Source organism: Bos indicus x Bos taurus, chromosome 19, assembly GCF_003369695.1.
Source record: "Bos indicus x Bos taurus breed Angus x Brahman F1 hybrid chromosome 19, Bos_hybrid_MaternalHap_v2.0, whole genome shotgun sequence".
Taxonomy (NCBI): domain Eukaryota; kingdom Metazoa; phylum Chordata; class Mammalia; order Artiodactyla; family Bovidae; genus Bos; species Bos indicus x Bos taurus.
Window position 1 is genome coordinate 35481558 of NC_040094.1, and position 13476 is coordinate 35495033.

Sequence of the window (13476 nt, forward strand, 5' to 3'; positions counted from 1 at the left end):
AGTGGGGGGGGCGGGGGCTGGTGGAGGGGGCACAGGGAAGCTGGGTGGCCTCTCACCTTCGCAGAACCTCGTCTGGGCCCAGGGTCTGCCCCTCAAGCAGCGTCAGGGTGGGAACATCCAGGAAGAAGATGCTTCCGCCCTCGGTGCCCAGGGCGGCCATGTCACCCGCAGCCACCAGCAGGACCACTGTGATGTGGGCGAGGCTGGGCAGGCCGCTGTGGGGCCGAGGGGAAGCAGGTGAGGGTGGGAGCCCACACACCTGCTGGGGAGGGCATGGGGGCCCGTGACTGTCAGCTCACTACAGCCCCTCTGGTCTTGCTGGGCCCTGGTCATGCAGGGGGCTGGCCCCCGGGAAGGCCACGGTGGCGGCTGCAGACACCATAACCAGCTCACTCAATTATTCACCAGGACGTCGGCAGGGAGACGGATAAAAATAGGTCCCCAGGTCTTGGAGACAAGCCCTGGAGCTCCTTCCCCTACCCAGAGGGGATAGCGGCAGGAACCAGGTCCCGCCTGGGCAGGGACCACAAGCTCCAGGACTCTGCCTCCAAGCCCCACCAAGAAGCCCCATGCCCTCAGACATCTCCTGACCCTGAAGGGGGCCCCCAATCACTCCCCCACAGGAGCTGGAACACCTCCGATCCACGCTGGGTCCAAGCCCAAGCAGGACAAGCCTGTTTCTGAGCTGGATGGGCATCTTGTGACCTGGTCAGACTTGCTGCAGCCATTCCAACAAGGGCTTGTGGGCCAGGAACCGCAAGGCCCCTACTCTCCCCGTGAGGGTTGAACCCCACGCTGTTGCCCCCGGGGCGTCCTGCCAGCACCTCACAACCCAGGGAGACCCTTCTTGTTCTGACCTGCCCTCTCCTCCCCGCACAGTAGGGCCCATTGTCCCGCACCTGTCTAAGGGTCCAGAGGACCAGTGCTGAGGTCAGTTCCTGCTCCAGATGCCCCTCTCGCTACAGGGGCACAGGGCCGCTCCCCAGGCTCTGGGACACAACCTCCCCACCCTGGGCCTCCTGGGCCCTGGCAGTGCCAGGGCACAGACCCTCCCTACTGACCATGGGCTCACCTGGGACTCCCGTCTGATGCCCACAAAGTCCACAGAGCAGCTCTCTGGACCCAGGCCCAGCCCGAAGTGCACCACCCCACCTCAAGTCCCAGCCCTGGGGCAGCTTCCTGTCCCCATTGCACCTTCACAGGCCCCCCACTACATCTGGCAGCCACAGCCGGCCAAGCCCCTCGGTACCTGGCGCCGTCAAAGCCAGGCCGACTGGGTGCCTGGAAGTGGATGGCTTCCTCCAGGTGGGCGCAGCCATCATGGTGGACGATCTCCCACAGGTGGAGGCTGTCGTCATCCAGCAGGGTCAGGACTCGACCCTGGCGGGTGAGTAAGACCAGGACTGAGCTGACTGGGATCGGGGGCGGGGCAGGGGGTTTCTGGGGGCCGGCAGCAGGGCCGAGGCTCACCTGACCAGGCAGGAAATGCATCTGGGTGACAGTGGCCGCATCTCGGTGCAGGCCCGTGAACTCCACACCAGGGGCACCGTAGCTGAGGGTGACGGGTCAAGGGTGGAAAGCAGGCACAGGCCAGGACACCAACACCAGGGATCACCTAGCCCCTCCTCCCCAGGACCACTGCATCAGGCCCCCGGTGACACGGGGAGGGGTGTCACCTAGCCCTGTCCTGGGGCCCTCCCAGGTCTGGGGGCTCCTCTACGGAAGAAGCACTACGCTCAGGATGCAGACCCATTCGGTCCTGCAAGTCAGTGCTGCGTATGGCCTTCCCTTCCTCATCTGTAAAACCGGCCAGTGACTTGCTCGCCTGCCTCCTGGGGCAGACACAGGACACCTAAGAACGCAAGTTCTCCCGGCACACCCGGCCCAGGCCCAGTTCACGGCTCTAAGTCAGCCTCACGGGTCTGTGGGCGCAAGAGCTGGCCTGGCACATTGGCATCATGGGCAGAGATGCGAGGCCAGGCCCAGGAAGCCCGGGGCAGAGCAGAGTCCAGGCTGCCTCTCCACAACCACAGGCTGCTGCCAGCCGCAGGCCAGGAAATCCATGCCCTCATGGGGCTGGCAGCCTCACTGAGTGGGGAGAGGCCCCAGGGACTTGGAGAGGTGGATGCCTGGCTACAAGTGCCCAGTGTAAGCGCCAGCGTCCCAGCAACCTCAAGCTTCACCGTGGACGGCGGGCCAAGGGGCCCCAGCGGGGAAGACTAGGCTGGGGTCAGCAACGTTGCTGGGAGACAAGGCAGGAGCCGTTGCTTGGAGCTGGAGCCGGGAGAACACAGACAAGGGGACAAAAGAGGGGCAGGAGTGCTGGGCGGGAACCAGGTCGCCAGGGAGACGGGCCAGACTCGGGAGTGGGATGGCCCCTGTGACCAGCCTCAGTTTCCTAACACAGGACACGGGTAGGAGTGGTCTGGGGGACGGGGGCTCGTCCTCCTCTGAGGCCGTCTGGCCGCCCATCCTTTGTCAGCATGAGGGGCTGGTGTGTGTGCAAGGAAGACCCCGCCACCGGCAGAGACACACTGTGCCGGGGAGAAGGGGCCATGGGACCACGGCTCCCACAGGCAGGCAGCAGTTGGAGGCAGGAGCAGCAGGCAGGGAGGGGACTCCTGGGCAGGCAGCAGCCTGGGGCAGACGACCAGGGCACCGTCTCCTCCCTGTCCCACAAATGCCTCGGGGTCCACGGAAGAGGAGGGGGCACCTAGACCCAGCCCCTCCCCTTGGTCCCTGGAGCTGGCAAACTCACAACTGCCCGACCAGTGCCCTGAGTCCCGGATGGGGAGACCCCATCCCACCCTGTAGTGGCCAGCCACACCCTGCACCTGGGCCCCACCTGGGGGGCTCACCTCGTGCAGTGGGGGTGGGCTGCTCCACAGCAGGAAGGAGGCATCCAGCTGCCAGCCTCCCCCCGCCCCACCCCCTCCCCTTGGAGCTCTCAGGAGAATGGCCCTTTGTGCGGCTCACAGGCCCATTGTGCGGGGCCAGCGTCCAGGTGGGGGCCGCGCCGCGCTCACCACGCCGAGCCTGGCACTGCCCCCAGCCCTCAGCTGGACACACGTGTCTTCAGGCCGGCACACGTGTGTGCACCCAGTTCCCAGGGTAAGGCCTGTTGTGACCCTGGTCCTCCCACCACCCTTGCTGGGGACCATGTGCTGCCAGCCCCGGCCTACCTCCCCAGTCACAGCTGCTGGGACAACAGGCGGGTTGCCGAGGTAACTGGCTGCAGCGATGGGCAGCTGTGGACTCCTTCATCTCTGAGGCGCCGCCTCAGGGCAGCAGCTGCACGACCTCCACCAGGGGCCCGGCCCGGCGCCCCACACATTAGCCACGACCCCAAAGGATACATCTTGACGGCCCCAGACCGGGTGCCGATGGCCATGATACGAAGCTCAGGGTCAAAGGCCAGCGCACTGGGCTGGTTGGGGAAGCCATGCTCCACGGTCTGCAGGGAGGTGGGGGTGTCTGCAAGGCACAGCCCCCACCCGAGGCCCACCCATGGCAGTCTCCAGCTCTGTCCCTGCTGCATGCCCGGCCCCCGGACCTCAGTGTCCTCAGCTGTGAAAAGGATGACCACACCTCCCGCAGGTGAGGAAGGGCCTGAGCCCTGGCACCACCACAGGCCTTCCCAGCCAAGGCCCGTCCCACTCGACACTTGGGTCCATGACAACAAACAGAATGCGGCTCGCAAGGGAGGATGCGCGGGCACAGACGCAAACCCAGCTGCCCCACGGGGTGGGCTCTGCACCCCACTCGCCCAGGCAGACTGAAGTGGGGTGCAGTCCTTGGTACCCCACATAGGCTCTGCATGGCAGTCAGAGACCAACACGCAAGGTTGGCTAGGCAGAGGCTCTTAACTCCCCTGAACCAGGGCTGCTCCCCACTCCCAGCCCCAGAGACAGGAAGAGGGGGGCCCAGACAGAGGGTGCTTCCTGCCCAGTCCCTGAAGGTGTCACGCACCTCCCAGACTCAGGCTCCGACCTGGAAACTGGGGGACATGGCTCCCACCCATCCCTGGTCAGGGCAGTAGGCAGTGCTGCACACTGGGGGTGTCAGTGGAACAGCTCCCACCGGGTTCCCTGCTCCTGGCAAAGCCCTAGTTCTCCCACCCGCCCACCAGCACAAGGAGCCCTAGTCAACCCCAAGGCCTGGTTAGGAGCCCTCCCCGGGAAGGTGCACCCCTGGGCCCCCAGCCCCCAGTACCAAGGTGGGATACCACACGTGGCTGCCAGTTCCTCCTGACCACTGCGTCATCAACACACAGGTTTTATAAGAACCCCTAGTCCCCTGAGGCCTGTGTCCTTCTCCAGCCCCAGCCCATCCAGGCAAGGACTGAGTCGTCTGAGCAGCTGGCTCGGCCCTGGGCAAGTCACAGCACTGTCCGAGCCTCAGCTTCCCATCCAGGCACTAGGGAGCCCACCTGAGGACAGAGTGGACCACTGGACCAGGGTGAGGGGGCAAACACTGGCACCACTGTGCCCACACTGGACCTGACCAGGTCCTGCAGCCTGTTCCTCTGTTCAGGACCCTCGGGGACCTCCAGCTCACTCCAAGTCAAAAGCCTAGTCCTTACCACCTGGCCCTCTCCGACCTCCCTTCCATGGACCCCTGGCTGCTGGCCTTCCGCTCTCCTCCAGTCCACCATGGAAGCTTCCTGCCTCAGGACCAGAACACCCACCACAATCCCTCTACCTGGCATGTGCCCTCCCCACTTTGGAGCCTTCCCCCAGCTCAGCAGCTGCTCCTCTACACCCTCACCGGCCTGACTTCCTCCACAGCACTGACCACCAGCCCAGCCATTGCCAGCTGCACACCCCACTCCCTGTTTCGTCTTCTCACTGTCTCCCCAGCTAGGACACTGGCCCCTCAAGGCAGTATGTGTTAAGATGATACAGAGTGGACACACAACAGGCAACCAGGGGCAGGGGCTGGGATTTGGACCCAAGACAGCCCAAAGTCCACACTCACCCGACCACCCTCCACCCCCGGCCACTTGGGAATCTGAGGCTTTTTGTTTTTGCTTGTTGGTGTTGCCACGCGGCATGTGGGATCTTAGTTCCTGGACCAGGGATCGAACCTGAGCCCCAGGAAGTGGAAGCACAGTCTTCACCACTGGCCCACCAGGGAAGTCCCGGGGACCTATTTTCTAGTGATCAATTGCCAGTCCCTCTAGTGACCCTCAGCCTAAGTCCACCCGCCTCCTACCACTGCTGCCCACTCAGAATGCGGCCTCGCCCGCCTTAGCAGGGAGCCCAGCTTCTGCCACCAGGGGCCAGATGGGGGAGCGCCTCCCCTCCACCTTTCTGGGGCCCCCACTTCACACCTCGACTCCCTGGCTGAGGAAGTGACACTTTAGCATGACGCCTGCCCCACCACGCTGTCCTCTCACCTCCAGGGGCTCACCCTCAGTCACTCAGCATAGGAAGGGGCCACCTGGGAACCCCTGGGCACTAGCCTCCCCTCTGGGCCCCTTGGCCATCAAGCCCGAGGATCCTGGCACCCTCTATTGCCACCTGGGAAACCTTGCCTGCCCTGAGAAACGTCCCGGCCTTGGCCAGTGCAGAAGCAGTGCCCAAAGAGCGTCTCCCTGGACCAGGGTCTCCTGCCAGCCTCTCGGAATCTACAGCAGCCCCTGCAAGGGGCCCTGGCTCTCAAGCTGAAGTCAAACCCCACTGACAAGGGCACACAAAGACCAAGCCCCCGCTCACTCTGTCTCTGGCCAGGTCGTCAGTTCTGTGAACCTCAATTTTGTCACCCTCATGTGAGCATAACGACTCGAAGCCCCAAGAGCAGCAAGGGGGCATGTGATCAGAGGGCTTGGGTGTAAAACTGAGGCCAGAAGTGACACCCCTGGGGGGAGTTAGCAAGCGGCAGGCCGGGCCTCTCTCAACCACACACCAGAGCAGGAAGGCGGGGCTAAAGGCAGCCCCTTTCCCGTGGCCCCTCTGGCCCTACCCAGGAAAGAAAGGAAGGAGCAGCCCTCCACCCCCACCTCCGCCAAGGCTCCAGAAGCGGTGGGTCGGCTGCCCCCGCGATAGAGTCCGCAGCAGGGAAGACCGTGGCCCCATTTCATCGCAAGGGAAACTGAGACCCCAGGATTCGAAGTGCAGTGGGTTACACGGCCAGGCATCCCCCCTGGAGCCCCGGGCAGGCCGGGCACAGCTCAGGCGGGAGTCCCAGGCAGTGGGGGAAGGGAGGAGAGGAACCGGGAAGGGATTTCCCAGCCCCACCCCCCAACATCTGCCCCAACTCAGCACTCCTCCCCACCGTCCTGGGTGCGAAAGCAAAACAAATCGGGCCCAAAGGCTGCGCAGGGGCGCCGAGGTCCCCAAGAAAGAGATAAAGAGGCAGAGAGTGGAACCAGAGCGAGAGTTGAGAGCCGCACGGAGGCGGAGAGGCCCCTCGGGGAGAGGCCAGCGAAGTCCGAGGCGCGGAGACATGAGCGGAGGAAGCGGAGGGCAGGGATGCAGGCGCGCGGCTCGGGCGGAGCGGAGCTGGGCGGCCCGGCCCGGCGTGCGCCCCCTCCCCCGGCCCGACGTGGCTCCGGCCAGGCCCCCGCCCCCGCCCCCAGCCAGCTGCCCCCGGCCCGCCGCCGCACCTTATGGAAGGCGAAGAGCTCCTGCTTGAGCTTCTCGCGCTGCGGGTCTGCGCCCTGCCTGCGGAACCGAAACTTCATCATCTTGCGCCCGGCCGCCCGCCGCCGCCCGCAGGATGCGCCGCGCGGCCCCGCCGGTCCTGAGGCGCGGGCGGGCGGGAGCCAGGCGCGGGCGCGGCGGGGCAGGGCCTGCACGGGGCGGGGCTGTCCGACGGACGCGCCGCTCGGCCAATGGACGACCCTCACACCGCCCGCCCCCGCCCCTCCCTGGCACTCAGTGGGCGCCCGCGAGCACGCCCCGCCGCGCGTGCGCCGCGGCGCGGGGCCTGCCGGGACTTGTAGTCCGAAAGCGGGGCTTCGGCGTGGATGACTGGGGACTGGTTTTTGAGTGGCAGCGCGTGTTTCCTAACGCGGAGAAGATTTTTCCCTTCCTGCCAGGAACCAGCGATGAGCACACCCAGGTTATGAGGCAGCCCCGTCCCTAAAGCCAGGAAAGCTCTGACCCGGGTGACTCCCTAGCCCCCAGCCTCAGTTTCCCCATCTGCGCTATTGGCCCAGTGATTGCTCAGTTGTATTGTTTGACGGATTTCCCGGGACCCCACGTGGACCATACCCCAGCGGGCCAGAGTACCGCCCACGCCACGCTCCTGTCCCAGCTGGGTGGTCGGTCGGGAATGCCCTCCTCCGCCCCCAGCCCCTGGGGAACTCCTGCATCTCCAGGATCCTACATTAAGAAGCTCTGGTGGCCTCCATTAAGAAGCTCTGGTGGCCTCACGGGGGCCACCACGAGGCGCACCACGAGCTGAAGAGAAGGATGGAGACCCAGTTGGGAGAAGAGACCTTTCCTCGGGAGCTGGCATTTGGTCCTGAGATTGGATCCGGCCTTCTCCAAGATGGAGGGAAGGCCTCCCTGCGCAGAGAACTGTTAAAACAAAGCTGCACCCCTCCACTCTGAGAGAGGATGGCCTATCGCCACCCACCTCCCAGGCTTCCTTTTCTCATCTGGATAATGGCCTGAAGGCTGAACCTTCCCTTCCAAGGCTGAGAATAGGCTGCTCTGGGCTCAGGGTCCCAGAAGCTTAGGTGGGGCTGACAGACTTGGCCCAGACCCCACCAGCTGTGTCAAGGGAGGCGTGCCTGACTTGTGACCCCAGGCAGCTGCCAAGCCACAGGCCCAGCCCCCACACCCCACCCATGTCAGCCCTGCTCAGCCCTTCCTTGGGATTGGATCTGGAAAAAGGGTGAGCCGGGGAGCAGGAAAGTGAGAGGAGGGAAGATGATAAGAACAAGGCTTGAGTGTCTGCAGGTGTGGCAAGCACTGTTCACACCCCTCTCCTGGTTTCAGCTGATTAAGTGCTCTCAACAGTCCTGGGAAGGAGGAAAGCCCAGTGTTCTAGACGAGGAAGCTAAGACAGATGCTCACAGGCAAAGGTGCAAGCTGGCTGCACTGAGAAGCATCAGGCCTCTCCGGCCACTGCCCGCACCCAACTCGGGTGCTCTGAGGCCTGGGTTCTGGTGCGTGCCCTCCCACTCTCGGCTGATTTTGACTGCCTGAGCCCTAAGTGGCCTCTTCTGCAAAGTGAAGGCCTCACATAGAGAAGTATTAGGAAGGTGTTAATTCACATCCTTAGTTGCCTTTAGAAGCTGTGTGACCTAGAGCAAGACATTTAAACTGTGTCTCAGGTTTCCTCATTTGTAAAAAACGTGGGTAATCCTAGTACCTGCCTTTGTTTTTGTTGTTCAGTGGCTGTCATGTCCGACTCTTTGTGACCCCATGGACTGCAGCATGCCAGGCTGCCCTGTCCTTCACCATCTCCTGGAGCCTGCTCAAACTCATGTCCATTGAGTTGGTGATGTCATCCAACCATCTCGTCCTCTGTCGTCCCCTTCTCCTCCTGCATTCAATCTTTCCCAGCATCAGGGTCTTTTCTAATGAGACGGCTCTTCACATCAGGTGGCCAAAGGATTGGAGCTTCAGCATCAGTCCTTCCAATGAATATTCAAGGTTGATTTCCTTTAGGATTGACTGGTTGGATCTCCTTGCTGTCCAAGGGACTCTCGAGTCTTCGACACCACAGTTCAAAAGCATTAACTCTGTGGTGCTCAGCCTCTACCTGCCTTAGAGGGTCATTATGAACAAGAGGTGAATTAGTATTTGTAAAGCCCTGAGACCAGACTGTGCCAGGCAGACAGGAAGTGTCATGTGGGAGTCAGCTGTCATTAGAGTTCTTGGTAATTGCTGTTTGAGCTCCGCCCCTCTGTCACCCTGGTCCTTGCCCTTTCTCAGTCTCCATTTCTGTCTTTGAAAGGGCAGCCATGCCTCCCCCTCCACACAGTCTAGAGGGACACAGAACTGAGTGAAGACCACAGCAACCCGGAGTTTGCTGTGCTATACTGGGAATGCCGGGGGTATTGGGAACCCAGAAGAGGCATCTGACCTGGGGTAGGTGTCGTGGAAAGGGGCAGTTCAACAGTAGAGAAGGCAGGAGGGAGAGACACGAGGGCCCCAGGCAAGAGGGGGTTCCCGACACCTGTGTGAATGCCTGTGGAATGGGGCCCGAGTCTGGACTTTAAAACAGCCCTTTACCAGGTGACTCTGAGGCCCCAGCTTGGCCCCATCGGATCAGGTTGAAAGGAGTTAAATGGGTAAACTGAGACATGAGGCAGGGTTAGGAGAGGCACAGGGCAGGTCTGGGGCACCAAGGACTGCTTGTACCTCCCCTACCCCGAGAGCCTGGGCCCAGCCTGTGATCACCACGGTTGCCCTGGGGCAGCAGGGCCAAGCCTGCTCAGAGCAGGAAGCAGACTCAGGGGAGCCCAGGCAAGGGCTTGCACACAGGGTCTTCTTGACCTTGGGTGACCCCCATACCTGTCCTGGAGGTGGGGGAGCAGGAGGGCACCTGAGTCAGCACTGGAAGGGAAAGCTGGTCCATCCTGCAGCCTCCCAGCCTCAGGTCAGCCTCGGGCCAGGGACGGGCTGGGACTTCTCGGCATTTCCTGGGTGGGGTGGCCTCTCCCTACATCCTCCTCCTCCTCCTCCTCCTCCTCCTCGGCCACCCCAGGGTCCCGCCCAGCTCTGAGGTGGGACCTAGGTCTGGCTTCAGATCCCAAGACATCCTCTTGCCAACTGGGTACCCTCTGGTAAGCCATCTTACCTGGCCATCAGTTTCCCCATCTGTAAAACGCAGTAAGGACTCAATGAGTTAATTTAAGCAGGAGTGGAGCCCAAGGCTGAGCAGGATCTGTCCCTGGCAAGCCGGCTCAGAACTGGCCGCCTCTCCAGTCTTCACAGGTACCAGGTGGGCTTCTTCCTCAGAAGACCTGCAGTTGCTGTTTCCTTGCCTGAGATGCTTTGCCAAATCCCTCCCCTCCTTTTAGTCTTCCCTGGTGGCTCAGATGGTAAAGAATCTGCCTACAGTGTAAGACACTTGGGTTCTAGTCCTGGGTTGGGAAGATCCCCAGGAAAAGGGAATGGCAACTCACTCCAGTATTCTTGCCTGGAGAATTCCACAGACAGAGAAACTCAGCAGACTACAGTCCATGGGGCTGCAAAGAGTTGGACACGACTGAGCAACTTTCACTTTACTTTCCTCCTCCTTTTAGTCCTGACTTGATGACACTTGTTCAAGGAACCCACTCCCCGCCTCATGCCACCAGGGCCTCTAGATTTCCAACGCCTCCCCAGCCTGTTCCTCTCTGCCTGCCTCTTCCTCTCTGCCTGCCTCTTCTTACCCACCATCTATATATATTATGTGTCTCCCAGTTTAAGAATGAGCTCCCTGAGGGCTTGGTTTTGAATGCTGTTGTTCACAGCTGTGTCCCCAGTGCCTAGAACAGTGCCTGGCACACAGCTGATACTCAACACATTTATAAAATATATGAATTAATCTTAAAAAGTCAGAAAGCAAGTGTGACAAACTGTTAACACATGTGGTTGGTAATGTGGCTTAAGTATTTTTCAGTGTGGTTGAAATGTTGCATTAAAAATATAAAATGCAAATAACAACCCACACTGGGAGTCAAAGGTCATAGGACTTGGTGGTTGATGGATGTAGGGAGAGTAGGGGTGTCCCAGAGCCAGGCTGGCGTGCATCCAGGGTGTCCTCAGAGGCAGGCACCCCAATAGACTCTGCATTTGTGCTTTATCTGCTCAGATCTTTGCGGTGACACTGGAGGTAGTCACAAGGACAACCCTTTTTATAGACAGGAAATGGAAGCTAAGGTCCAAGGCCACCTGCTGAGAGACGGCAGGAGAAGGGATGGTGAGAAAGCCCCCCAGGGAGGCCAAACAGGGGCGGCCCAGGATGGGAGGAAGGTCTGGAGAGCCTGGCTGCGGGAGGCAGGCCCGCCTTCCAGGAGCTGGCCCAGATCCCAGCTGAGGCCGCGACCCTCCTCCTCTGCCCAAACCACACAAGCAGCTTCTTCCTGGCGGCTCCCCCAGGGGCCTGGCAGGCCCCAGGATTCCAGGAGTGGAATCTGGGCTGGGGGTGGGGTGGGCGAGGGTTCTAGCAGGGTTGGGGGGCTGACTGAGAGTACTGGGAGCCCAAGCTGGGATAGCCCTCATCCTTCATGGTGAGTTTGAGCCCGGATAGGGGAGTCCTGGTGGGCTGCCATCTATGGGGTCGCACAGAGTCGAACACGACTGAAGTGACTTAGCAGCAGCAGCCCTCTCCCTGTAGGGGTGTCAGGTTTGAGGTTCCAGGGGACTGTCACAGACCTTTTGGAAGGTGGAGTTCTGTGCTTTGTCTCTGTGGCTCCAAGTTCTAATCCTGCTCTGCCACTTCATCTTTCTGGGCCTCAGTTTGCTCATCTGCAAGATGGGGGCAAATGTTAATTGCTACCGTTTATTAACACTGAACACTTGATCTGTGCCAGGCACCATGGTCATTCCTTTCATCCTATGCCTGTTTTACATAGGAAAAAACCAAGATCAGAGAGGTTAAGTAATTTGCCCAGAGGTACATGGCAATGTCAGGATTTGAGCCTGGGCCCCAGATAAGATATATCAGAGGTTGAGATGAGAATTAAATCAGGCAGATCATAAAGGGCCTCACTCACAATGAGTCCAGAGAGGGTGGGAGTAGGGAGTTAGGTTCTGGGTCTCAGCCTGGAGTGGCAGCACTGGGTCACACAACTCTCTGGAGGTCCATGGAGCTGGGGTAACCCTGACCCACAAGACCTTGGGCCACCCTGCATACCCACCCCTGGGGCCTTGGCTGAGCCAGGCAGCAGCAGCAGCAGGGAGCCCTCGTTGTTCCCCTGGGGACTCAGCTCTCCTTCTACACCAAGGGAGGGCTGCCCCCCCACCCCTGACCACTGGAGGCACCAACACTGGGGCTCTGCTGCCGCTCTGTGGGCACCAGGGGAAGTGCGCCAGGGAGCACCCAGTTGGAGGGCCCCAGCCTCTGAAATCTCTTAATCCACGCCTACTTACCACTCAGCTCTGCAGCCCGCGGGACCCCAGATCTGCCCAAATGCTCCTCTGCTCAAAACTCTCCATGGGAAGCCGCTCCCAACAGCCAATTGTTACATTTTAAGAATTTTTGTGAGTCAGTTGTCAAACACAGCTGTTACTTAAAAGTTAAAAACAAAGGTAAAGTTCAGAACTAAGTGCTTCCTTCCTTAATTAATTTTTCCCGTCTGCTGCCCTTCCTTCACTAACTGCATCTGTGTGATGGGAACACTGTAGTAATGCTCACAGCCACCCCGCTGACAGCTGGAAGTCCGCCAGAAGGGCATACTGGTGGCTCAGCTGGTAAAGACTACCCCTGCCATGCAGGAGACCCCGGTTCAATTCCTGGTTTGGGAAGATCCCCTGGAGAAGAGATAGGCTACCCACTCCAGTATTCTGGCCTGGAAGATTCCGTGGACTGTATAGTCCATGGGGTTGCAGAGTAGGACATGACTTAGTGACTTTCACTTTCACACCACAGAAACGGGCCACCACCACAGCCAGGCTGGTTTTCATTTTCGACACCAGTGCCATCCAATAGAAACACAATGCAAGCCACATATATAATTTTAAATTCCCTGGTAGCCAGACTTATGGAGAAGGCAATGGCACCCTACTCCAGTACTCTTGCCTGGAAAATCCTGTGGAGGAGCCTGGTGGTCTGCAGTCCATGGGGTCACTAAGAGTCAGACACGACTGAGAGATTTCACTTTCACTTTTCACTTTCACGCATTGGAGAAGGAAATGGCAACCCACTCCAGTGTTCTTGCCTGGAGAATCTCAGGGACGGGGGAGCCTGGTGGGCTGCCGTCTATGGGGTCGCACAGAGTCAGACACGACTGAAGCGACTTAGCAGCAGCAGCAGCAGCCAGACTTAAAAAACAGGTTAAAATTATATAGCATATTTTTATTTAACCCAGGTGGGTCCAAAATACTATCATTTCAATGTAATCAGTAGAAAGTAACTAATATTTTTTTACATCTTTTTTTTTGCACCAGCTCTTCAGATTCTGGTGTATATTTGACATCTCAAGTTCCTCTCAGTTCAAACCAGCCACACTGCAGCCAGGCTGTCCAGTGGCTGCCAAGCAGCTGCCATGTTAGACAGCACAGGTTTAAACTTAAGACTTCAATGAAGAAAGTATTGATGATGCAGATTAAATTGGAATGTAGTGTTGAGACTCAAACATTTCAACCCAAATAAGTTTGTTCAATGATGAGAAGTCATAGGTCATATATCAAATTTAATGACACACTTATTGGGAAGAGAGGTGTAGCAGGCTGAACAATGGCCCCCATAGGTGATCAGACCTTAATCCCCAGAATGTAAATTGTTCTACATTTCTTTTAACCTTGCAAATGTGATTATAGCTCTTTACATGGGGAGATTATTTTTGGTTATTCAGATGGGCTCTAATGA

At 59.5% G+C, this 13476-nt stretch overlaps 1 protein-coding gene across 4 annotated transcripts in view; it reads right to left on the reverse strand.

Moving 5' to 3' along the window:
- LLGL1 (LLGL scribble cell polarity complex component 1) overlaps positions 1 to 6756 on the reverse strand; it is a 14858-nt gene extending 8102 nt beyond the window's left edge. For 2 of the 4 annotated variants that reach the window (XM_027519645.1, XM_027519646.1), the window contains exons 1-5: positions 6608 to 6756; positions 3357 to 3454; positions 1471 to 1552; positions 1250 to 1380; positions 57 to 215 (exon numbers count right to left, since the gene is read on the reverse strand). In XM_027519645.1, coding sequence (XP_027375446.1) covers positions 57 to 215; positions 1250 to 1380; positions 1471 to 1552; positions 3357 to 3454; positions 6608 to 6688 — 551 coding nt within the window. In that variant the 5' untranslated portion in view covers positions 6689 to 6756. The remainder of the gene's footprint in view (positions 1 to 56; positions 216 to 1249; positions 1381 to 1470; positions 1553 to 3356; positions 3455 to 6607) is intronic. The other 2 variants (XM_027519647.1, XM_027519644.1) reach the window with 1 other exon arrangement.
- Between the last annotated feature and the right edge of the window lie 6720 nt (positions 6757 to 13476).